The sequence below is a fragment of the Euprymna scolopes genome, chromosome 10 (assembly GCF_053919585.1).
Source record: "Euprymna scolopes isolate OS-2025 chromosome 10, ASM5391958v1, whole genome shotgun sequence".
Taxonomy (NCBI): domain Eukaryota; kingdom Metazoa; phylum Mollusca; class Cephalopoda; order Sepiida; family Sepiolidae; genus Euprymna; species Euprymna scolopes.
This window is the reverse complement of record NC_136491.1, coordinates 28,019,986-28,046,058: the sequence shown is the minus strand read 5'-3', so window position 1 is coordinate 28,046,058 and position 26,073 is coordinate 28,019,986. Positions and strand designations below refer to the sequence as shown.

Below are 26,073 nucleotides of genomic sequence, written 5' to 3'. Positions count from 1 at the left end.
GAAGGCCATAGGTTGGTGCTTAGACGAGCACTTACCATGAAAATAACCATAAAGTATTTCTTCATTTCTGCATACAGTGCAAATTCGAGTGAAATCAATAGCTTAGTTCTATTCTTAGCCTTTACAATAAGATTTTATATCAGATGCCAACTGTTTTTAATATTGCTCATCCAAAATGAGCAACTTAAAGTTTGTGTGAAATACTAGCTTCTGATCAAAGCAATTAAGAACTAGGAGTTTAGATATTCAGATACAAGACACCTAGTGAATAGACTTTAGGAAGTTTGGAGGTGGGTACAGGCAAGCAGTTACAGTCACATATCCATGCTATTAAAACAATAACATTTCAATTCATAGGTGCATATTCATACAACCAGTGTATAATTAAGGAAGATGAGATGCAAATCTCAGCAGTAGGATGCTCACACCCAGCTAGAAAATATATTTAATAAGACCAGGATGTCAAGGGGGATTTAAAAACATTGTCTTTCAAAGACATCAGTTGTGATAGGTTGGTTGGTTGTTTTACAGCATATCAACCCTTTCCAGGTTATTTAATGCCGAATCCAGTTATTTTGAAGAATTTTTTTAATAGAATATATTTGTTTTCAAGTCAGTTTCTATTTAACCCATAGTTGGGACCCTAACAGGTACCACCACTCCATGTCAGAGTGAACTTAGGAGCAATGGCAATTAAAGGGTGGCTCCACACTCCCCAAAGCCTGCAAGCTGGGGCCTCACCACTCACCATAGTTTAAGGTCATATCCAGGACGGGTTGTGGTAGGAGCAAGTAGCCTAATGAAAAAGAAAAAAATCTTTAAAAAATGCTTAGACAGTCTCTGGAAGACCAAGCTGTAGTGAGATACAGGTAGCAGCCATAAAAAGGACAACATCTTTAAAACAGACTTTAAGTATAAAAAAACAAAATCAAGTGTAAACTCCTTAATCTCTTCGAACTAATTTAGAAAAAAAAAAAAAAAAACATACAAACCTCAAGTGTCTTCATTCTCTGTACAGAGATTGTAAGGACAAACTTCTGAAAACACCTTGTCCATAGAAGTAGACCCTGACCCAGTATTCAAACCTTTACCCACCCACCCTCACACACTAGACCAGACATCTGGATATATAACAGAGAAAGAAGCAACCTTAGTATAAAGATTTGTCAAGACAACCTAGCATGTGGATACTTTTTCTTACAAGCAAACCCTGACCAAATATTTAAAAGACAAACATTCAGACATGGCTGAACATTGGCTCATACAAGGAATCTTGCAATTTCCGGTAATGCTATCTATAACAGGTGGGTACTACATCAGAACAAATTTTGTCCTGGAATCCAGCAAAACCAAGAAAAGACCACAAAAAATCTAAAATAAAGTTGTCAGTTGGGAAAAAAAGCAAAAAACAAACCACATTCTTTAGGCCTTACTCAATGTTTGAGAAGTAGAGAACCTTTAATCAATATGTGATGAACAGGTGCGGAAACACAAGTGTAGGAGTTGGGCCTACCTGCAGCGAAAAGTGAACCTGGGACCTTTCGATTGCAAATCAAGTCTATTAATGAGCTACATTCATCTTACCCAAAAGCAACGATTGACTTTCGCCCATCGGCTATATAAAAAAAAAAAAAAAAAATTTTTTTTAAAGTTGATAAGTCGTTCAGGGAGCAGTTGAAAAATATTGCTCTGATAACGTGTTTCACGTTACTGCATTTTGTATTGTGGCATGTTGATTTGACGAGTTTGTTCAGTGGCGTGTCGGTCGATGGTGTTGCCCAGGAACATGGTGTGTCGATTCAATGATATTGTTTGGTGGCATCGAGTGTCCATTCGGGGCGGTATTGTTTGGGATTGCATGGACGAATTTGTTCAAGACCATGCAGTTACATTTTTTTTTTTTTTTTTTTTACATAGGCATCACCACATTATCAAGGCCAAGAGGCCACTCAAGAACAAGGGTTAAAGAGTGTACAGTAAAATTGGTTAATATAATAATCATTAGTAATGAAAATTTGGTAAATTTGATAACTTATATGGAACGGCTCATCAAGAACTTATTTACGTTAGACTTGAACACAACCATATTGTAGTCAGCTGGAAAGCAGGAAAACTGAAGACAATTCCACAGGCGTGCAGTTCTAAGAAAGAAGCTTTGTTCATGGAATCTACGTTTAGGTTTAGGCACAGATAAAGAGTGGGGGGAATTATTGATAGTGTTTACAACTAGACGAGTGTTTCTTGTGAAAGTTTGGCGAGGGGGGACCATAGATTGAAGCTCAGTCAAACACTTTCCATGGAAATAACGAAACATCATTTTAGGCTCAGGAAGGGTTCCCTTTGATCCGAGAACATGCCAAGGTAAAATAAAGACAGAACCGACATTTGCCACGCTGGAAGAATTCTACAAGGACTAAACTTTTTTCAAACAATTCATCAATATCGTTCGCATCATTGAGTTTTCTTTGTCAACCATATTCTTTCACATCTTTGAGGAATTAGCACTCATCAAACGGTGACGCCATCATTCATATCGTTTTGATCCATTTTTGAAATTTGGCAAAGATGTGGCTCATCAATATTCTAATGAAGTCAAGATCCATTCTACAGATTAGCACAATGCAAGAAATTCAGAATATTGTGCAAACAATTTCCATGAAATCCATTATCAGATTTGTATTTTGGCAAACGGTCAATTAAGTACTCGCCAAAATCTACTTGAATGTAGGATCAAGCAGACAGCCAACAATTGTTGATATTCAAAACGAACATCCTAAAGTTCGTGAACTAAATGCATACCATGTTTCAGTAAATAAAAATTTACTAACACTAGTAGATGGGCAGGGGTCATCAGATTTTAAAATTGATCAATTTTTAAATGAATACCTTAGTGAAATATGTAGGCCATTACAAGACTCGCACAAAAAGATTTCATTCACTTCGTATTTCAATGACAAAGGAGAAAGTAACATTTCAAATGTTATGTGCAATGTTGAAAACAACAAAAAAAAGTTAGATGTTAACTTTTCAGCACAACCAATCAAATCCAATTTAGATTGTTTTTGTTTAAGTTTTTGTCGAGTAAAGATGTTAGGTGTTCAGTGTACGAAAGATAATTTTTAATTTATATCTACAAAACTGGTCAGACGATTTTTTATTACATTTTCACATTGAACTAGGAAGACTCATTCAAATTCCACGGTGTTTTCTACATAATTTACTGTTGATATTTTTAAATTAAGTGTCAAAGATTAATACTACTGACATTACTTTTGTTGGGGACTTGGAAAAAAAAGAAACTTGCTTATTGTCGTTAAAAAAGAAATGACTTATGTGCACAAAGTTGGCAGTCTGTATGAAAGAAAGGGAAGAAGGTGACGTTTGAGAGCGTAAAAGTCCGACTACGTGGCGGCAAAGTGAGAGAGTCCAGCAATGTTCTTTTACTTGCGAGAAAAGCTGTCATTTCAGCTACTGAATTCGCTCGGCGAGCGTTCGACTTGTCTTTTTGCTGCTGTCTGATGTCCGTCTGACGAGAGAACTTTATTTTTTTTTTTTAGAGGGTTCCAGAGGTTTGCAAGAATTTTTAAATCGAGCCCTGATTGGTCAAAAATTCATATTTTTAACGAAAAGCGTGCTTTCAACTACGTCGGCCATTTTTCAAGCATCCTGCTTTTTGACCCAAGAGGTTTGCTGTGAGTTTATGCTGTTATTCCCGCGCATATGAATTAATAAATTTTTAGTGTTTGCGTGTCATAGAAAAATGAAATAACAGCACACTTAAAGTCCGTTAAATATTCTTCAAATCAATAAACGAATGTCTTAATTCATTTTAAATATACTCTTTTAGACTGGACGGCGATTTGTAGAACAATTCGATTTAAAATGAGATTAACCACCAACCATAACCTTTGCTTATCGAATGATTTTTTTTTAAAGGAGTGTGAAAGCTGAAAATGTACGGACGTTAAATGCCTTGGATTTTGTGCTATTTATATTCGAGGAGAGTTTCAAGATAGAAAGGGGAGGAGATATCTACATATCTTATTCTGAAAAGAATTTGGATGGGGTAGTCATTTCGATAGACGAACGACTTGGACGACTTTTACAAAAAAAAAAAAAAATAAATAAAAAATACGCACCATATGGTGGATGAATAACCAGCGTTTGTTTCTTGTTTATCGCTAAAATGTCATTTAACAGATGATGGGAAATTATGTAAGGAAGAACTTTTGAAGTATCTATCATATCAAATTTTCTGGGAACTTTAATTTGCTTTTGAACAAACTCATATTCATCTGAAATAAAAAAAATATAAAAATTAAGTCAAATATTTGATCATTTACAAAAAAAATAAAAATAAAATAAACACCAATATGTAAATTATGCTTTGGTAATTAAAAAATCTGGATGGTTGGTTTGTTTTACGGCATATCAACCTTTTTCAGGTTATTTAATGCCGAATCTAGTTATTTTGAGGAACGATTTTTAATGGAGTATATTTGTTTTTTAAGTGAGATTCTATTTAACCCATAGTTGGGACCCTAACAGGTACTACCACTCCGGGTCAGAGTGGACCTGGGAGCAATGGCAATTAAAGGGTGGCTCCACACTCCCCAAGGCCCGCAAGGTGGGGGCCTCACCATCGGATATAGTTTTAGGTAAAAAATCTGGAAGACATGAACAAAAAGATTCTTATGTAGTGCAAAATCTACAGAAGTGCATCTTGAACATCAAAAACTTGCAGTACCTAAAGACTATGAAATTAATGTACAAAACATTTGAAACCAAGGGCTTCCGGAGTGATGAGAGCAACATTTAAAAATATTTAAAAAATGCACAATTTTGGGATCTTATTGACAATACCACTTGATCCTCTTACATGATTCTCAGCAACTCAGTCAAATATTTGAGCCTCTCCTGCATCATCCAATCAAGTATCTCATTTTCTCATTTCAACATTAGAACTTAAATATTTTGGGGGCATATGTAGCAGCCGTGATTACACAACCACAGCAGCTACACCTCATTGTTTACGAGTTTAAATCTGCCTTTGGTGTATAAGCTCAGTGCTGATTGATACAAGCATTTAACTTCTGGCTTGCTCAATCAATCATTTCTCAGGCAAGCTGAGCACATGACCAGATTTTTTTTTCTGGATATGATACTGTAGTTCAGACCAACCCTTAAATTTCTCATGAGCATACTAGTCAATAAAAAGGTTAATACATGGCTACTTTCTCTTTCCTTGATCTGGACACGATACTGACAACTCTTAGTTTGGACCAACCCCAAACTTCTCTTTGAGCTTAACAGAATCTGCCCTGCCAGGCTAGAGTTAACTAAGGAAATATAACCCACCATGATTACCGTCGGACTAACACCTGTGTATGTTATATATACATGAACTCTTCAAACAGAAGTTCATAACCTTTGCCTCCGTTTAACATTTCTCTTTTTCATTTCTTTTACTTGATGATCAATACAGTTATGTTAGAATCAGTCTGTCTATTCTACACATTCAAAGAATTGACCTCTGGGCATCATCTGACTTTTGCATGCCACTGCATTTACTGCTTATAAATAGCAAAGGTAAGTTTTTAAAGATCAAGATTCTATCGCTCCTTTAAAATATTTATTGCATGTGAAAATTTATGAACAAATGCCATAATTAATACCCCCCCCCACATCGTAGGAGGTGTCCTTAATAAGTTTCCAGACTTGTGGAGGCATTTAAAATTGTCCTAGACTTGAGAATTCATTATGTTATTGCTAGACATGCTATAAAATTAGCAACCAATTTATGATTTCAGGTTCAAATAAACAGCCATAGCAGGAATTGGAATACACGATTGATTATCAGAGCTGGTGAATTTCAAAAATGCAATCTGGACGCAAGGAAATTTAGAAGAACGATATGCAATAAAATTGTTTAAAACTTAGAAAAATGCCACAGAAACATGCAATGCTTCAGACTGCTTTTGAACAATGTTCTTGCATGAATCGAGCATCAGTTTTTGAGTGGCATAAGAGATTTAATGAATGTAGGGAGTCTGAGGGATGAGGAGAGGTATGGGAGGAGTAAAGTCAGAACACCACAGTTGATTGACCAAATCAAAAATTTCATGGATAACGACCGTCGTGTGTCTAGAGACAAGTGCACAGTTTGATATCAGTGAGAATTGTATGCACAATTATTTGTAAAGAACCTGAAGATCTGCACAAAGTTTGTCCCAAGGGTGCTCAGAGAAGATCTGACTATTTGACCAAAATGGGCATCAAGACAGTTCCTTAGTCTCCCTACAGTCCAGATCTTACTCCCTGTGACTTTGGTTATTCCCTAAGCTCAAGGAAAACCTTAGAGGCTGTCGTTATGACAATAGAGATGAAAGTTGTGCCATTGACAGGCTCACACAAAGACTTCCATGGAGCTTTCCAGAAGTTGTTGGAATGGCGCAAGTGTATAGCAGCTGGAACTTCGAAGAGAACTAGAGTTCCATTTGTACTATCAATAAAAGTGCCCATCAATCAAGGTTTTATCACTCAATGGACTTTAGCCATCTAACTGCCCCGAGCTATCTGCTACCATGTGGGATTCATGTGTTGTATCAGGTCGTCCCTACATCTCATTCTTCCCTTTGTCTCCTTATGTTCACAAGGTGTCCATTCCGTTGTCCTGATAGACCATCTGTTAGGTCTTGCTACGTTCCTGCCCATCTGTTTGGATGTTTTGATGGCAGTATTGATGTCAGCTTGTTTGTTGGTGGATCCACATGTTTGTCTTGTAGAGTGATGCCTAACGTTTTCCTCTCCATCTTCCTTTATCAAGTGCCCATACTAAAAACAATTTGGAAACTTATTTCAGGCACTTCATACCATTTTGTTCAATTTGCCTTTCATTGTCACTGGTTAGGTCATGTTCAGTAGTGATCAGATGGTTAGAAAGATGCGGAGAGTTATGGTTATCGATAAGCAATAATTATAATAGGATAATACATGGAAAGTAAAAACTAATTTAAACGCATGTTATCACTGGGTAGGCAAAGAAACCCAAGCTAAGCCTGTATTTTATTTTATACAAATACTAAGCCAATGTGGCATTCGTAAACACTAGCATGACCTGTGGAAATTCCACAGTGGCATCTTATGTAGCATTTCTGCTGTGCTTTCTGTGAACGTTCAGCCTGAATGGAGACCCTGTGATATTGTAGCACTTATTTGGGCTGTAAAAGTATTTAAGTAATCTGGTTGATGTAGTGTCAGAATATATCTGGTTATGGTTTATATCCAATATCCTTATGCAAGTGATATTTCCATTGTATGGACACCCAGCGTGAATGGAAACCTCAATCCTTGTACCATCTTTAGAAAGCACATACTACTCTTGGATCCTAACCAGAAGACAAGGTATATTTTAGTTTCACATACGGTTCAAAAGCGACAGTAATTTTTATTTTTTACATTGCGCCTTTGGTGATCAGAAGAGGGGAGAAAAGGTAATTAAAACGGGAGATAGAAGTTGATCACATTAAGAACATTAAATTAGCGTATCTAACCCTTATCAAGGCCCGTAAGCCACTCGGGGATAAGTGGTGATCCTCATGTAAAAAAAAAAAAAAAAAAATAGCGTATCTTTATACTAATTTAATGTTCATAGATTAGAGCCATGACAAGAGAATATTCTTTTCATTATTTTGATTCGAGTATATATCAGTATATCAGTATCTTATGTTTTTAGAGTTATGTGGCTCTTGATTAACCGTCTAACTGCGGATATATACTCAAGAGTTAAAACAATATTCTCTTGTCATAGCCCTAGTTATCACCTATACTCCTTTTTAATAAACAATCTCCTGATGGAATTATTTATAATCTGGAAACTGACACATACGTACGTTAAAGATACCATATTAATATATATATTAATATTTCTTGTGAAAAACCGCCTCTAAAGTGGTTGGTCACAAAACCGACTAACCAACCTCCAGAACATACGAATTTCGACTGAACTAGTGAAGAACTACTTAGATTCTTTGGAATTGGCAGGTAAGGGAGAAGGGCATCTTCGTGCGTGCCAGGGAGCTTTGCCTGTCCATTGAATAGTTGAGCAAGGCTATTCTCCATTGGGTTGGTTGTTTTACGGCATATCAACCCTTTAAGTTATTTAAGGCCAAATCCAGTGATTCGGAAGAACAATTTTTTAATAGAGTATATTTTTTTCAAGTCGGTTTCTATTTAACCCATAGTTGGGACCCTAACAGATACTACCACTCTGGGAGCAATGGCAAAGGGTGGCTGCACACTCCCCAAAGCCCGCAAGCTGGGGCCCTCACCTAAAAAAAAAAAAAAAAAAAAAAAAAGGCGAACTTTCTTTGTACACTAGAACAGTTTTAATATTTGACAACCTACATCCAACAGTGTAAGTTACTTCATCTATGCTTACAGAACGACTTCATTTTCCAACCATTGTTAGGAATTACAAGTTGGTCTTACAGTGAGTGCAAAGATTAGCTCTTGTAAATATAAACGATCAATCTGAAATGTAAAAGTTTGGCAATGATGTGAAATACCAACGCTGGTGCTGCGGTTCATCCTATGGGTAGTGTTGAGATTCAGGTGTAGTCGGTCGCCATAGAGTTTACATATAAAACTCCAGATACAAATCTTGTATGCAAGCAAGGTGTCTAATATGGGCAAGTGTGGTTAGGGTTTGACAAGGTTTTTTGCAGTTTTTAACTTAAATTCAGATAAATATATCTCCACTCAAATGTTTATTGATCAAAATAAGCATCACCAGAATCACTTGCCAACGTGTCAGTAAGGTAAAAATTTGGTATTCTGGTAGGGATGAAGTCGCCAAAGGTGTTTTTGATATCGCTTAGTTTTTTTTAGCATTTCTCACGTAGAAAGTTGTCGAAATGTCCGGAAAGGTTGTAGTCAATGAGGTCTGGAGAGTATGGTGGATCAGGCAGAAATTGTAGTCCAATTCGTTCTTCTGCAGGGTCGGTTTAGCAACATGCAGTCGGGCATGGTCAGGGGGAAATTTGGCCTTTTCTGTTGACTGGGTGTTGAAGTTTCTGATGCATTTCATCCATTTGACAGTATCCATCAAAATGGTTTCGTCTGCAATCAAAAACTAAGACTGGTTGCAGACCAAACTTAGCATGACCTTTTCGCGCAACTCTGGCTTTGGGAAGTGTAGTGGAGCTTTGTCGGCATCTAACAAAGAACCCACTTTTCATCGCAAGTCACAGCCCGGTCAGAATTGGTTGGTTGTTTTTGTTTTACGGCATATCAACCCTTTTCGGGTTATTTAATGCCGAATCCAAAGATTTTGAAGAAAAAGTTTAATAGAATATATTTGTTGTTTTCACGTCGGTTTCTATTTAACCCATAGTTAGGACCCTAACAGGTACTACCACTCCGGGTAAGAGTGGACCTGGGAGCAATGGTAATTAAACGGTGGCTCAACACTCCCAAAGCCCACAAGCTGGGGCCTCACCACTGGATATAGTGGAAGGTCATATCCAGGACCCCCATTGAGGGACATTTACCCTCTGCAGGGGGGGAGAAGTCGGCGTATTCTAATGCCCCACCGACAGGGCCAGCCCGGTCAGGAAATCGGTTCTTGCGGAAAAGGGAAGATTTCATAATCTCGTTTCTTTTAGTTGTCGATAAATGGATGCCTCATGAATTGAAACAGTTTTGTCTTTCCAATCTTAAATGGTTGGAAATCGTATAAGTTATGCCTAATTCAGAAGCAAGTTCTCAAACAGCTGTGCATGGATTGGCTTCGGCTAAGGCTCTTAATTGTCAACATCCGATAGCCAATCATTTTGCTCATCAAGACTCGTCGCCACAAAGACATTTAAATCGTTATGCTGTGCATTCAGTAATGGTTCTTGAGATAAATGCTTTGATATCGCAAACCGTTTAAGCAACTTTTCAACCTAGCTTGAATTGAAACAAGAAAACCGTAGATTTGCTTTTTTTCCATCTTGTATTCCACGTTCTGAAGTCGCTGGTTTTAAAATGATAGCAATTTAAACGATTCAATAGAGCGAAAAAAAAAAAAAAAAAAAAAAAAAAGAACGCTCTTGAAAATAAAAAAGGTATAACGAAAACATGTGAAAATTGGAAATCAAAATTTAAGATTGCGCAAGAACTTCAACCTAATATTTTGAAGTTATTACTCATTCACAACTCTTCCATCACTCGCTGAGCAGTCAGGATTTCTCAGATATTTGCCTCCCTGCCCACCGGAAACCAGAGATGTCAGTTTCTCATTTCTGCATTCCCTACCTTGATCCTTAGGCTGTTAACAGCTAATATTCACTTTAATTCAAGAAGTCAGATAGCTTTCAATACTCTTTAGCGTCTTATTTTCTAGCTCATCTACCTCGGTGATCCTTGTTCAGGACGGCCTATAGCATCGCAAATGTCAATCAGTACCATTTGATAATACAGAACTGATCCTACACCTCAATCTAGAGACACCGTACCGTACTGAAGTAGCATTCACTCTAGGCAGGTTGAGGCAGCTTCCTCCAAAAGTTCACAAGTGGTTCCCAGACGACTATGTCCCTTGCAGGAAGGATGACGTTAGGTCATAGTTCTTGTAGGGAAGTGTCAACGTCTTCCTACATACAGCGCATAGTAAGTCGCCAACCATCTAGTACTAACCAGGCTCAACTTTGCTTAACTTCAGTTATCTAACTAAAACCGATGTATCAACGTGATTTTGTCTTATATACTACCCATTAATACCATTTTGTTGCATTCATCATTGTTGAGATGCTGAATAAAGTTATTTTATTTTTTAAAACTTCAAAAAATCTTACCTGCCAGAAGACAAACGCCAATATAATGTTCAGTTTCATCTTCGTTGCAACCAGCATAGATCATTACATAAGCTTCCGTTTGCTTGGAGATATCGTACAAGAATATGCAAGTCACCAATGGGTTGTCAGTTTCATCATTTGCTGTTGAGACTAGAGACACGCATCTTGGTTTAAATCGTAAAATAAGCCCACTAGCTTGACAAATACCTGAAATGAAACGGGATACTAAATAAGTACAAAGTTGATTTCTCTAAGACTCCCCCACCCCATATACTTTAAAATTCATGCTAATATATACTTTAGTTCAGAGATTGAATTATGTAGGAAAAATAAAATAAGTTTGGATTAACTAACAAAAAAGTCCCATCTTTCAGGTATGTATTTTCTCATCCACTCGTGTTAGAAATTCTAACATTTTAAAATAACATTTGCCTCAGCACTTAAGAAAATGAACTATCAAACAGTCAAATTATTGCACAATTTCAGTATTTGATCATACCTATCAGGCACCTACCTATCAGGCACCTACCTACAAACGTGTTCGTATGTCTGCTAAAACTTGACACTCGTACAGGTACAGAGCAATCTGACAAAAATATCGAAAAATTGGATAAAAACGTCCATTATTTCGTTTAGAAATAGTTTAAAAGCGGATGGCTCAGATAAAAACCTTTCTTTTGCCGCGATTTGCAAACTGCATATGCACAAATCGTTATTTTTTTTTTTTTCAATAAAATTTGCGATGCTAAAATATCTGCAGAATTACTAACTTCCGTCATGCGAGTTTAAACCCGGCACATGTCTATCTTTGCTTACAAAATTTTTCTTTCGCTTTTGGTTGATGGCACCAGAGTCCCATTTTTTTTTTTTTTTTTTTTGCGACCTGGCATCGTCTCTCCACCCCTTCTCCGTCCCGTTGTCTCAATTTATCATATTTAAGATTTTACTACCTGTTACTTTTTTTTACAACCGGGCAACACCCCCCCCCCACCGCTAGTTAATTATATAATATATATATATATATAACGTCTGTATGTGCATGCGTATGTCCTAAGACTTTCGTCATTTGTATCGTGGCAGCATGAACATTACATCATAAGAGGGACCTGAAATATCGAAAGATTAAAAATGGGCAATTAGTTTAGAAATATATTTATCTTTGAAGGGGGGGGAATCAGATAAAAAAAATAACTTTTGTCGTGATCTACAAACCACGCACGCCATTTCATTACGTTTTTTTTTTTCATTTTAAGTAGCCAATATTGCTACGTTATTAAATCTGTCCTTGTGGGCCCATTGATAAGGAGTTCACTTACTAACTTTAGTTATGCGAGTTCACGCCCAGCATGCAAAAAAAATAAAATAAATAAAGTATTAGTTTCAATATTACATTTCTTCCATGTTACATTATGTTGAAATAAAATTGTAGTTACTATGCTGTAGACAGAAAGTAACAAGATTTTCAAAACTAGATTCAAATTTTAATGAGGTCAAAAGGTCAACTTACCAGTTTCATATTCAATATTCACACTGTAGTTTTCTGCAATTCTGCTATCTTGGTATTTTTGATCAAATAAAAAGCCATATGGTTCGGAGTTGAACTTCTGACAACCAAGCTTATAGGTGTAATTCACAAAGTCTATGAGACTTCCATGCCAGGAAATATGAAATCGGCTATAAAGAAAACAAATCAATTATTAATAGCAAGCAACAGTATTAACTAAAAAGTTAATTAGATTCACGTGATGAGGTCTTTGTCATATCTTAACATTTTGAAGTCTAGTAAGCGATGTCCTTTACCCCTCCCTTTCATAGAAAGGGATACACTTCCGATGGTTATTTTCATGGCAGGTGCTCGATCAAGCTAAAGCATTTACAAATAACTAGTTTAGCTAAAACCATAGTTTCCCTTTCTCTGCCTAAAACTCCAAACTTCACCGGCAAAGATTCCTTCCTAGAACTGCCCGTCCGTGGAACAGTGCCGCAGGGCTGCTTCCCAGCTGACTACATGGTAGTTTTAGTTTAACGTGAACAGATTCTTGCTGAACTCTTAAATTCTGCCCAATTAATCCTTACCAATCACCACGATGTTAACAGTTCTGTTTCTTTTTATTTTTCCAAGTCACACGCACACATTAAAATTTATTCACAGGTGTTTCTAAAAATTAATTTGCGCGAGTATTATCGCATTCACCCACACCAAACCCCTTGGGTCAAAAAGGAGGACTCTTGAAAAAAGGTGCTGACGTAGAAAACGCTCTCATCTAAAATAAGAATTTGACCAACCAGAGATCGATAAAAAGGCTTATTTTTGCCAGTTTCTGGAGCCTCAAAAGAAATGTATGCATGCATGTATAAGTTTTGACAGAGGCGACGGATTTTTACGAGAGCTGTATCGTTTTGAAGCACCACCATTCGGACAACAAATATCGGAAAAAAAGGGTTAAAAACATCCATTCCTTCACCCTCAACTGGACACTTTTCTACGCTTTTTTCGTCGATATTTTCGAAAGTCATCTCCCTCTTTTCGATTGACTAGCCTTAATTTAAACCTTCGCCACTTCTGGTTTGGCGATGGACGCAGCAAAGACGTCACTTTTTTCCACCTTCGTGCTACAGGTGCGTGCCTGCCACCTACCACTTTTGCTCAGCCAGACTAATATATATATATATGGCAAAAAACTTTCGGCAGAGAGGATGTGGATAACACATGCAGAGCAAATACACTAACACAAACAGGCTGTATTATACACCAAGGAACATTGCCCGCAACATGTCTATTTCTTTTCACCTTCCAATTCCTTACTTTCTATTTGTACAAACTTCCCATTCGCGCACAAAAAGTTTTTCCTTTTGCGTACATAAAATTTTACATTGTTTCATAGGGTATTTTTATTGTTCGAGGGGATCATGCAAATCCAGTCTACCCAAGACTCATTTAACACTTATTAAAGTCCGAAAGCGACTTTGAGGATAAGAGACACCGTAATTTAAAGCACGAACAAAACTACTGAATTGTGAATATCATTTTAAGAGGTTTTAGACATTTCGGTCTTAAAAATTTAAATAAAATTGATACATTTTTTTGTATTTAATATTAAATTTACAAGCGATCACCAGTTGCAAGTATATCCTGATAAGATACTTTTGACATCTTACCCTATACATCACGTGGTATGTACAGATGGTTACTCAACTGGTACTGACCAGATTCAACCTTGCTTAACTTAAGTGATCCAAGTATTTTTAGGTGGAGACAATTCAAATGGGTTGAATGTCAGGTACCAGTGTTTGAAACGTGTGTAAACTGCATAATAAAAACGTTAAAATTTATCCAATCCAGTAGATTTATATTTGTTCTGTGATAATCAAAGGAGTTTTCTCGAATCTAGTCATTGGTAGTCTTAATTTTGCCAGCCTTGCCATGTTATTTTAAACATGGCTGCAGGTTTTCTAGGCATGTCAATCTATATTATAAAACTCAGATCAGCTTGCTTGGGCGTTTAAACCGTCCATCCGTTTCCTGACTTCCGGTTTATAAAAGAAATTCATTTGCTTACCTATTTCATAGCCGTTCTGTTTCAAATCAGATATTAAAAGGCACTGCTGCTATTCAAAGCATACACAAGGTCAACAATATTTGTTTTAACTTATTTTAACTTGTTTTCCTTACAAATAAACGTAACTTAACCCCGTTGAGTTAACCGATTTAAATATCAACCAATATATAACTAATCATTTATAACCATATTTATTGATTTTAGTAGCGCTCCTGTGCATATTAAGGATTTATTTTTTCAGGCCTTAAAAAATATTCTCTTCAAGGAGGTGAGAGGGGAAGTAGAAATTTGGTTTTAGTGCTTTTAGTAGAACCTCTTATTTTAATTCTTGCAGTAGTGCTCTGGAGGCTTCCCAAGTTATTTTTTTTCACTCATCACTTAATGTTTTCAAAACAAAATCCCAAAATCACTATTTTGAACATTTTTTTTCATCTTACCCATTAAAGGCCAACAGGCAGACTAACATTTTATTAAGTATGCAAATTATATTCTGCTAGCAGGAATATCCGACGTCGGCCGAGATTCAGTGAAGACCGCTATGTACTTTTTAGCTATGCTTCTAACACTAGTTACTGCATCCCGCCACCCTCACCTTTCTCCACCCCCCCCTTAATATAGTAAAATAAGCTGAAATGAGAGCTGAATTTCATACATACGGCTGAACTTTCCAAAAATTGGAATATATGATAAATATTAGCTCAGTCTACGATAATGCGTTATATAGTAACATTTGTTACTGAGAGTATGGAGTTCAAACATTCTGCCTTCATGCCAATTTTCCAGGCAACGTCGGTGGCAGAGTCCTGCTAGTTTTTGCATTTTTTTTATCAGTACAGATTTTTGTATGAATATTAAAAGGATGACACTTTCTAAATATAATTACCTTTCATAACGCAGTTTAGATGTAATAATTTTAAATGGGAAATATCCTAATGTACATTTTTCATTTCAGTTTTAGAATCAGAACTAAGTATTCTTATAACTTTCTATTTCCATAGTTGAAATTTCTTTAAGCTTAAACAAAACAAAAAGCAAACAAAAACTTGGACGATCTGAACATGCATTAAAATATAAAACTTACCTATGTTCTGTTGAATTGTCCAAGTAAAGGTTGTCTGGGATATTTTCCAGATAGTTATAGAAACCAACAAATAACTCCTCTGGAAAAAAAAAAAAAAAGTTAAGAAAAGCAACAATTTAAAAAATTTGCCAAAAGGTTTCTAACTCCGTGTCATTTATTCTGATCAAATTATAGATCTAATTATGAATTTGCAGTTTTTAAAAGATCTTCAAGTAATTAACTTGAAGAAAAGTGAAAGAAATTTAATGTCTAAAACTTTGAATTTTGCTTGTCAACTGCATATTTAATTTATATGCATATGGTTCAACGTTTACCTGTCTGTGGCACAGATGAAAGTACTTAAAATAGTTTCTGTACATAATTAGACAATCATCTGACTTAATAGAAACATTGAAGCCAATCGGATGCATTTCTGAATTTATCAAATTTGCTGTTTCGACCCACACCAAGTGCATGAAAAAAATCTTTTTAAATAGTTCCAGCCCAAATCCACGAGATCTAACATTTCACCCGCTTCACTTGTCAGGCGTTTGGAAAGCAAATAGATCTCAACCCTCGAATGACATTCACCGTTACAATCACAAGAAGCATTCCAAGCCAGATTATAAACTAAGTTCATTCAAATACAGGGTCGCTAGAAAAGCGGGAAATTTGTCAAATGATTTATTCTTTACAAAGAATACTTTTTACAAAGTTTTCAAAGACAAATGTTACTCAAAATCTAAATCGAAGAAATAAGATGCAATAAAATCAGTATGCAGATTGCACACCCATTCGACAACAAAAGAACCCATCAAAAAATAACAATCACGCATTTTATTCATGGTCTAAGCTGACCTTCAAATTTCCCGCTTTTCTAGCGACCACCCTGTATTTAAGATTTCCAAACCGTATTGATTTACAGAAATATCAAATAATGATTTATAATTCAGGCTTTTAGATTCATGGAAAACAATTTCAAAAAAATCTCCAACACTCACCGTCTCTGAAAATACTAATCTTGTTTAATCCTTGATAAATTCCAATAAATGCACTATTGATATCTTTTGCATCGAACTCCGCAATGTATGTGGCATTCACAGAAATAATTCCTGATTGTTCCTAAATAAAAAAAAAAAGGTTAGCGATTTTCCTTCACAAGTATTTATAAAATTATCTTTGATCGACAAAAATTGTTCATAAAAGTACCTATTAAAATACAATTGCTGAAACCTTAAAGACCTCAAGTTTAGTAGAATGGAGAGGAGGGCGTAAATGGATGGTAACATTCACTGCTGCCAATACTAAGCTTTCCTTAATAATTACAAGAAACCTTAACCATCAATAGTCATGGCTAACGATCAACTACCTGAAAGCTCTTCGTTCAAACTATTTAGCTTCACATTCACAGGGAACATGAATTGGCTCAAGTAGAGTATCACTGCCAAAGCTGATACTTTGAGCTATCTATCATGCTAGAAAGTTGCTTACACCCAAGAGTCGTGTACAAGGCCACCATTCATGGAGTATTTTTGCTACATTCGGGCTAGTGCATCTGCTACTAGTCTCAGTCCTAGAAAAAAAAAAAAAAAATAGGTCCCGCACTGTCAACCAAACTCCAACCCCTGTCCTATCGATGAAATGTTTCATCCCTGTCTATTTTACAAATACTTTAATGGAATGTGCTCAGACGAACTCGAAGCACTTGCACCCCCCCTTCACATAAATACTCCCAGCTAACCCAACATGCAAAACTACACCCATACACTGGAGATCCCTAGATCTCCGAAATCCTACTCAGTTTCATCGTTCAAACTGCCAGACTTTGGAATTCCCTCCTGAAGCCTTGCTTCCCTGACTGTACAGACATGCAGAAGTCCAAGTGTAATATGAACAGACATTTTACTGCTCAATTCTGCAAGTGGTGTCTCTGCAAATTTTGTTCCAAATAGTAACCCTTTTCATCTAAAAAGCACTGATTTGTTTTGGGGTAAATTAGCAAAGAAAATTGAATTAAGTTACTCTAACAAGTAATACACTAAGCATCAACACGTATAATTTCTAAATGTATGAAAAACTGGGCTTACTAATAAGTGTAAACATAACTGGAATATATTTGTGGTAATCGATTACATGGTCTTAAGGGCTGAAGTATTTCAAATGGCGAGGAGACGATTTCATGTTCAAGAACTAGTTGAGGCAAAGGAACAAACGAATGTTGCTTCAGTGACTAAACAGAAAATTTTGGCAAAAATTTTCCACTTAAGGATAAGCCCCCAAAAAGCATAAAGACAGACTTCAGTGACGCCTTTGTGGTAATCTGTTACCTGGGACTCCACATTAAAAAGCCACTTTAGACATTAATAGATATTTGAAATGTAGCAAGATTGCCAAATACGATAGTGTAGTTTTATAGTATACAAGCTTAGTTAAGTGCGATTAAGTGAGAGTGATGATAAAGTTCCATAGTCAGAAGACATTCAAAGATATAAAAAGTAAAGCAATCGGAGATCCCCCTCCATAAGGGGGGAAAAAAATTACTATCCCTATGACTAAGGTTTGTGCAAAATTAAAAATCCAAGCCGTGGCTATCGAGAAAAGTGCGAACAAACAAACTGGGGTGAATTACTAGGTCCAATCCCTCCTTTGTCGGAGGGAGGGGGCAAAAAGGCGGAGAGAAAGGATAGACATGTAAGAATAGCATCCATCTATGAACTTAATATCTCAATGTAATCAAGACTTGAAGGGCAAAAATGTTTAAATGTATGTATGTCTTGCAAAAATTTGACAGGTGATGGATTTTCACAAGATCGGTATCATTTTGAAGCTTAACCCTTCGGACGACAAATATCGAAAAATTGGCCCAAAACATTAATTCCTTCACCCTTAACTGGGCACTTCTTACAGAGGCTTAGCAAACAATTTAGCCAGACACGCATGTGCAAAAATCTTTCTTGAAAAAAGAAAATTAAAAAATTAATTTTGCTCACGCAGTCAGACCAGTCGGTATAGTAGCAGTCGTTATCTTAAGATAAGACGTTCGAGCCAAGATGTCATTTTTTTTTTTCGATATTTTTAGTTTTTATATTGAAAGTTACTTATGCCATTTTTTCGTTCCTTTCTGCATCACGTTTGCTTTTGTTTTTCCGATTTTTTAAAAAGTTTTAACATCGTTCGCTTATTTTGCATCATGTTCGCTGTTTTTTTTTTTTTTTTTTTTTTAATTTAAACAGGTTTATTATGTTCGCTTATTTTATTTTCCTTTCTGTTTTGATTTACACCCCCCCACACACACGCACAAGGGCAACGCTGGGTACCATTGCTAGTTTTATAAAAAAAAAAAAAAAAAAAAAAAAAAAAAAAAAATGGTTTATTTACATATCAAGCCATTGTACCAGTAAAGTTGAAATTAATTTTTTGGACGACACCAAATTGACTACCGGATCATGGATATGTAGCTATTAACTGTACTTACGCTATATTTGCAGGAAATCTTTATTTGCATAATTTTTTTTTTTATTCTTAATTTGTTATTTTATGGAAACCGGCCCCAGACGAGGCATGAAGTCACTTTATGTAAAAAGCTACAAAAAATATCTACAAGATTAAAAACTAGCCAACGATAAGTGTAATATGAATAGATTTAAAGCCAGAAAACAGTTCTTTGTCAAAAATCTATCATGGAAGGAGATGGCTAAAAGAGTTTCAAGGTTAGACAGTAAAACCCAAAATCCTTTGGACTCTTCACAATTAGGTATTGTTTAGTCACAGAATTAATTGAACCATTATATTCAAATCTCAAGTTTTTATTTTTGCAGATCAAGCTCTTAAATTATTGTAAACCTTCGTTATTCAAAAAAATATTCTATATTTCCCTGAAAATCTTTATGAACTATTTCTGATATACAAATAGTAAGGATACGAGACTTCAGTGTCTAAAAGTTTGGACCATGCTAAAACATTAAAGTGTATCCAACATTTAATTTATACATTTGCTCTTTGTGCGAAATTTCAAAATGAAATTCCTTTTTGTATATAAAAGCAATGTATCGCTAGAAATCAACAAAGTTATTTTCCCCTGGAGGGGGGGGGGAGAGTTATCGTTCTTAACAGCAAGAGGAAAACGAGTTTCTGCCAAACTTGAAATCATGCATCCAGTGGCGTCTACATTACTATTTAATCTGTAAGTTAAATACATGTTAAAATTTATACCTCATTCATTGATCATTTGAGTTAGTAAATCAATAACATAAGATTCAACATTGTTACGTTTTTGACCAAAACGAGAGAAAATACAAAAACAATGTCCTTAAGCACATTATCGACAAGAGAAAGAAATACAATTATAAACAATTTGCAATACCTTTCTGCCTGTAGAATAATACCGCTGGACTGCTTACCAGTTGATCACAATTTAAAGTCTACAAATCCAATATTAAATTCTTGTCAAAAACCGTTCCATTAAATAAGCAAACGCATCTTATATTATTGGCCAGTGTTAGTACTCTTAGCATATTCATTTCGGCTGACAATTGTTCCACCCCAATCTTTGACAACTCAATATTTAAAACTGAAGAATCATCAAGAATGTCAACCTTAATTTTTAAGGTTTAAAACGCTCCTGTTAAACTATTCTACCGATATTTTCTTGGAGTTTGTTTAATAGTGCTTTCTAAATTTTTTTGGTTTGGCTGATTTGTGTCAACATTTTCCAGATTATTTAAAGTCGGATCCGGTCATTTTGATAAGTTTTTTTTTCTTAAAAACAAAAAAGCAATTTACTTTCAGCCATTGCGTTCCATCATATTTTAATGGGTAATTGTTAGTGAGATTAGGAATAGAGTATACTAGCAGTTCAGCCCAGCTTTTCTCGGGCCCTATGAACTGTTCATAACTTTCCCTACGTGTGAATACACTTTATGTAAGACTTCAAATGTTTAGACCAAAATTTGTCCGAGTAATTTTGTAGAGATCGCAGAGGTCAATTTTTTTTTTTTAGACTGACCCCTTAACATTGTTCTCAAATCAAGATAAAGTTCTACCCATGTCCAAGTTACCTACATCTAAAATTTAAGTCTTTAGACCCAAAATTGGCAGAGGAATTTGGTAGAATCTGCAAAGGTCAACTCAACTTTGACAGCTAAATTTTCGTCCCAAAACTGATTAAAATGCTTCCCACATGTCTGAATACCCGTTATGTATATATTTCAAATGTTTAGACCCAATATTGGCCGAGTAGTTTGCTAGACACAGCAAAGGTCAAATCTTTTGAACTTTGACCTCTTGGTGTATTTTAAGTCAGACTATCTTCAGAGCTTATGATAGCACCAATACCATTTTCTTTGAATTCAGGAGATTGGTACCAGTTTTATGTAATGCAGAGAAGCGAATCGAATCTTGATACTAAAATAGACACTAGAAACCGTTTTCTTTTGTAAGGTAAGACAAGGGGGCAGAGCCGACTACTATATCAATCCAGCACTAACTTAACATCTCAAACACGGTAAAATGCCACTGAACCATAAAGGGTTTCTGTGACGGACTAGATTTATAAATGAGCAATCTGGGTGAGGAGTTGAGCAGCAAGATGTTTGTTCACATTACATTTAAATTTTTGAGTGTTGCTACGGCTGGGGAAACTGGAAACCGAGTTCCAAAGACGAGCAGTTTAATTTATTATAGAAGATAATCTAGCGACCTACAGTGAAGGGGCAGGATTTTGCTACTAGTCACGTGGGTCAACAGTATTTGGTTTAGACATCAATAAATTTTACTTGAATAACTAAAACACGTTATTTACATATACTCGTGATCCATTGGATTATCGCCACTATCACTATTCAGATTTTATTAATTCTGGAAACCGACAACGTTACATTATTCTTGAATAAATATCACTTCTATACAGGTAGTTGCTAGAAAAGCAGGAAATTCGAGGTTCTAAATATTTTAAAGTTCATTGCGTCTGGCTTATTCACTTCCGAATTTTACTAGCAGGACATGTGGAAATTCAACAGGGGACCGATTCATATGTTGGCATTCTGTAGATATTAAGTGTAAATGGAGAAGCTGATATTTTATCCATTTTGTTAAAACTGCAAAAGTATTCATCCAAGCTAGAAGGGACGCCCGGCGTGGCCAGGTTGTAAAATATGCTTAAATATATTTTAATTCTTGCAGATTTCGTATATAGTTAATGTTCTATAGATTTTTTTATATTATAAAGTTGCGATTTCAAAAATTGCAAGTATCTAGCTGTATTTTTTTTTTTTTAATGATTACAAAGCATCAATTTGATAATGTCGCAACTTGGAAACAAGAGTCCTGAAGCAACTACTACTTGCCAAAAAGGAAGCAAATAAAAGAGCAAATAAAAGAGCAAATAAAAGAGCAAATAAAAGAGCAAATAAAAGAGCAAATAAAAGAGCAAATAAAAGAGCAAATAAAAGAGCAAATAAAAGAGCAAATAAAAGAGCAAATAAAAGAGCAAATAAAAGAGCAAATAAAAGAGCAAATAAAAGAGCAAATAAAAGAGCAAATAAAAGAGCAAATAAAAGAGCAAATAAAAGAGCAAATAAAAGAGCAAATAAAAGAGCAAATAAAAGAGCAAATAAAAGAGCAAATAAAAGAGCAAATAAAAGAGCAAATAAAAGAGCAAATAAAAGAGCAAATAAAAGAGCAAATAAAAGAGCAAATAAAAGAGCAAATAAAAGAGCAAATAAAAGAGCAAATAAAAGAGCAAATAAAAGAGCAAATAAAAGAGCAAATAAAAGAGCAAATAAAAGAGCAAATAAAAGAGCAAATAAAAGAGCAAATAAAAGAGCAAATAAAAGAGCAAATAAAAGAGCAAATAAAAGAGCAAATAAAAGAGCAAATAAAAGAGCAAATAAAAGAGCAAATAAAAGAGCAAATAAAAGAGCAAATAAAAGAGCAAATAAAAGAGCAAATAAAAGAGCAAATAAAAGAGCAAATAAAAGAGCAAATAAAAGAGCAAATAAAAGAGCAAATAAAAGAGCAAATAAAAGAGCAAATAAAAGAGCAAATAAAAGAGCAAATAAAAGAGCAAATAAAAGAGCAAATAAAAGAGCAAATAAAAAAGCAAATAAAAAAGCAAATAAAAAAGCAAATAAAAAAGCAAATAAAAAAGCAAATAAAAAAGCAAATAAAAAAGCAAATAAAAAAGCAAATAAAAAAGCAAATAAAAAAGCAAATAAAAAAGCAAATAAAAAAGCAAATAAAAAAGCAAATAAAAAAGCAAATAAAAAAGCAAATAAAAAAGCAAATAAAAAAGCAAATAAAAAAGCAAATAAAAAAGCAAATAAAAAAGCAAATAAAAAAGCAAATAAAAAAGCAAATAAAAAAGCAAATAAAAAAGCAAATAAAAAAGCAAATAAAAAAGCAAATAAAAAGCTAATTTCCCCACTTCCGTAAAAAGTAGATAAATTACTAGCTTTTCTAGCGACCGCCCTAAAGTAATGATTTATGCCATCTAATTTCCATGAATGTCCGTACAAACACTTATAAAACTATTTCAGTATCGTTAAGAAACTGTAGTTGAAGCAATAGAGCGATTCCTTTAGCCTCCTGATCTAGGTGAAAGAACTTATAACTGCTTGAATTATGTTTAGAATAGTTTTATTAAATGTACATGTGCGGCTATGAAAACTCGTTGGCACTGTTAGGGGCTAAGGGGGAAAAAAAAAAAAAATTTACATTGAGCTGACCGAGCGGTAGACGGACAAAAGGAAGCGACCTGTTCCGAGATCGAACATCAGAAGGGTTCGACATCCCTGTTATGGTATCACCAGGGGCACTGACTAAATTACGTCTCAAAAGTAAGAACACCTAGCTTATTTATATTTCTAAGCCACGTAGAACAAATTTTATCTGTATTTATGCTATTATGATATTCTATCCAGCCATTCAGTGCGGCTGTAGCAGAGATTTGAACTCACTACACGAGTTTGGGGTGTAATTAAAATCTTGTCAGTAGCTGAATACTTGATGCTTTGCCAGGGCTATCAAGCGTATTTTTTTTTTTATCGTGACACCATCACTAGATGGGTTGCCTACCATGGCTTAAGAGATTCCCATCTACCCACGACAGAAGGATAGACCGTGCCAATTTCTCAACTTGATATTTTACCTTGTGGTATATACGCCTTGCCTTCCCAAATGGTCACCATCTGGTACTGGCCAGGCTCAACGTTGCTTAACTTCGGTGATCTAACAAGAACCAGTGGGTCAACATGATTGTGTCGTATATAAAACTAGAACGATATTTTTTCCTGTTTTTTTTTACCTCATCTTATGGGATTATTTTATGGAGACTGGTTGGTTGTTTTGTTTTACGGCATATCAACTCTTTGTGGGTTATTTAATGCCGAATCCGGTTGTTTTGGGAATAGTATTCGATTTTGTATCCAGTTATTTTATAGGTTTTATTCTTCAAGCTTTTTGTATTTTCAATCATTAGTTTGTATCTTTTGGTTTGGTTGTTTTATAGTGGATTTTGCCATTTCCGCTCTCTGCCCTGCATTTATGGAGACTGGTTTTGCTTGTCTATATTAAGCTTTGATATTTCGGCATTATGGTTTAAAAATGGCCCCAAAATACCAAAACTTATCTAACTTATGAAAAGATGAATCTGGTGGCAGCCACAAAGTGAAAGCGAAGGAATATAGAAACATAGGATGAAAGATTTGTTCAGTTAATTTATAAATTATGTCCAATTAGAACATTGTTAGACAACAATGGCCGAGTATCTCAGACTCCCAACACCAATTTCGTCCGGAAATAAAGTTACCTCCAGCAGTTCGATGACGTTTGTAATCAAGATAGACATTGGTTCGTACATCGTGAAGCATGGTATAACCGGGAAACTTGTAATACGCTCTTTCTTTACTGGAAGAAATAGAAATAAAATCGAGGTTAGCGATTCATCAACATAATATATAAAAAATAAAAAAATTTTTCGTTTTGTTTAGGTTAAGATTTCAATCGTAAACTTATTCTTTCAAAACGAACAAACTCAAAATTATATAATGGTATTGCTATCAGCTAGTAAGGACAACCAACGTAAACGTGCTTGTGTATTTGTTGTGCAAGATCTTTAAGCTCATCCAAGAATTTTCTCTCCTCCGACCAGAAACAGATACACTTTGAATTATTTGCATGGACAATTCAACAAATTAAGCCAAAGACCAACAAAAATAAGGAAAATGGGCGCCATTAGTCATACTTGCTGTTTCCAAATTTAGTTTAGGCGGGTAGACATGTCTGAAGTGGTTGTCAAACTTCAAATGTTTTCTGGCTCCCCTATACAGCTTTTAATAGTTAAAAATTTTACTAAGTTTTACATGAGACCCTATGATAAAAATGTTTCTTTACTAGAATCTCAGTAACCACAATACCACATTTACACTATGGAGTGGTTCTAATCCGGATTAAACATTTCTAACATTTCAGGCTATTTTTTTTTTTTTTTCATAAATTTATAAAAAGGGATTTTATCTGTATAAAACACGGAGTGGTGGGCATACATGTTGGTCCTAACCTTGAATGCTAAGAAAATATTTCAGATGTTTTACAAAAATTTAAATGTCGATCCCCTCCTGACCAACTGCTTCTAGCGACCGCGACAATGAATTAACAAATATTCTGTGCAAATTAGCATTTTACAAATCTGGTTTTCTAGTGACCACTACTAAATATATTAGTTTCCTAAGCATATCTTTAGTAGTTTGACTTCGAACATAAAAAAAAAAACATTAACATAAAAATGTATGAGAAACTAGATTAAGGTTATCAGGGGTTTTATTGTATGGATTTCACAAATCAATATAAACTCTTCCGAATAAGCCTAGTTCCACACATTCGAGTATTTGCAATCTTTTAAAGAATTTGTTTATATGTAAAAAACAAAAAAATGAATAAAATAATAATTTACACCATAGAGAAAGTTGGTTTAGTAATTTATACATACTGGATTGGCAAAAGTTTAACCAATTGGGCTTTGTCCATTGTTCATGATTCCAATTCAGCAGATGTCCAATCGGGGGAGTCGTATGACCCAATGGAAATACGTCCGGATTAATCTGGGTTATGTCGATATTTTCGCCTGAAAGATTTTGAAGCCGAATATGACAAACTAGACTATACAAGTTGGCAAGACAATTTTACATTCAAGCAGAGAGGAAAATAAGAGGTTATAGTCAGCTAACGTACTTCCTAATTCCGGCATAGTGCTACCAGAAGCAGTGAGAAGGCAAATCAGTTCCTTTGTTTTATTCTGACGCCTAGATTTTCCCTGTGCATGTACTTTTTTTTTCTGATGTTTTTATACTTTCATAAACAAATTCCAATCAAAACTTGTATTTAAAATTCAAAATACATTTCATATACATATTATACTGAATAAACATGTTAAATTGTATAAAAACACGAAAAATATATCCAGTTTGGTAGAAAAGTAATTTATCTTGCCTTTGATAACATTTGTTATATATTTCTTTTTTAACAACTTTTTCGAATCTATGTGTACAGTAATACAAACCCTACATTTCATATATTTATAAGTTTTCAATAAAGTAATTATTTGCACTTTTAACAAAAT

The 26,073-nt window shown here is 35.0% G+C and overlaps 1 protein-coding gene across 1 annotated transcript in view; it reads right to left on the bottom strand.

Annotated features, from left to right (window-relative positions):
- The window catches only part of LOC145285892 (uncharacterized), a 150,053-nt gene that overhangs the window by 47,683 nt on the left and 76,297 nt on the right, over positions 1-26,073 (bottom strand). The window contains exons 19-25 of the mRNA XM_080134357.1: positions 25,444-25,578; positions 24,265-24,362; positions 16,460-16,580; positions 15,480-15,558; positions 12,346-12,512; positions 10,839-11,045; positions 4,140-4,295 (exon numbers count right to left, since the gene is read on the bottom strand). Of these exons, the coding sequence (XP_079990483.1) occupies positions 4,140-4,295; positions 10,839-11,045; positions 12,346-12,512; positions 15,480-15,558; positions 16,460-16,580; positions 24,265-24,362; positions 25,444-25,578 (963 nt within the window). The remainder of the gene's footprint in view (positions 1-4,139; positions 4,296-10,838; positions 11,046-12,345; positions 12,513-15,479; positions 15,559-16,459; positions 16,581-24,264; positions 24,363-25,443; positions 25,579-26,073) is intronic.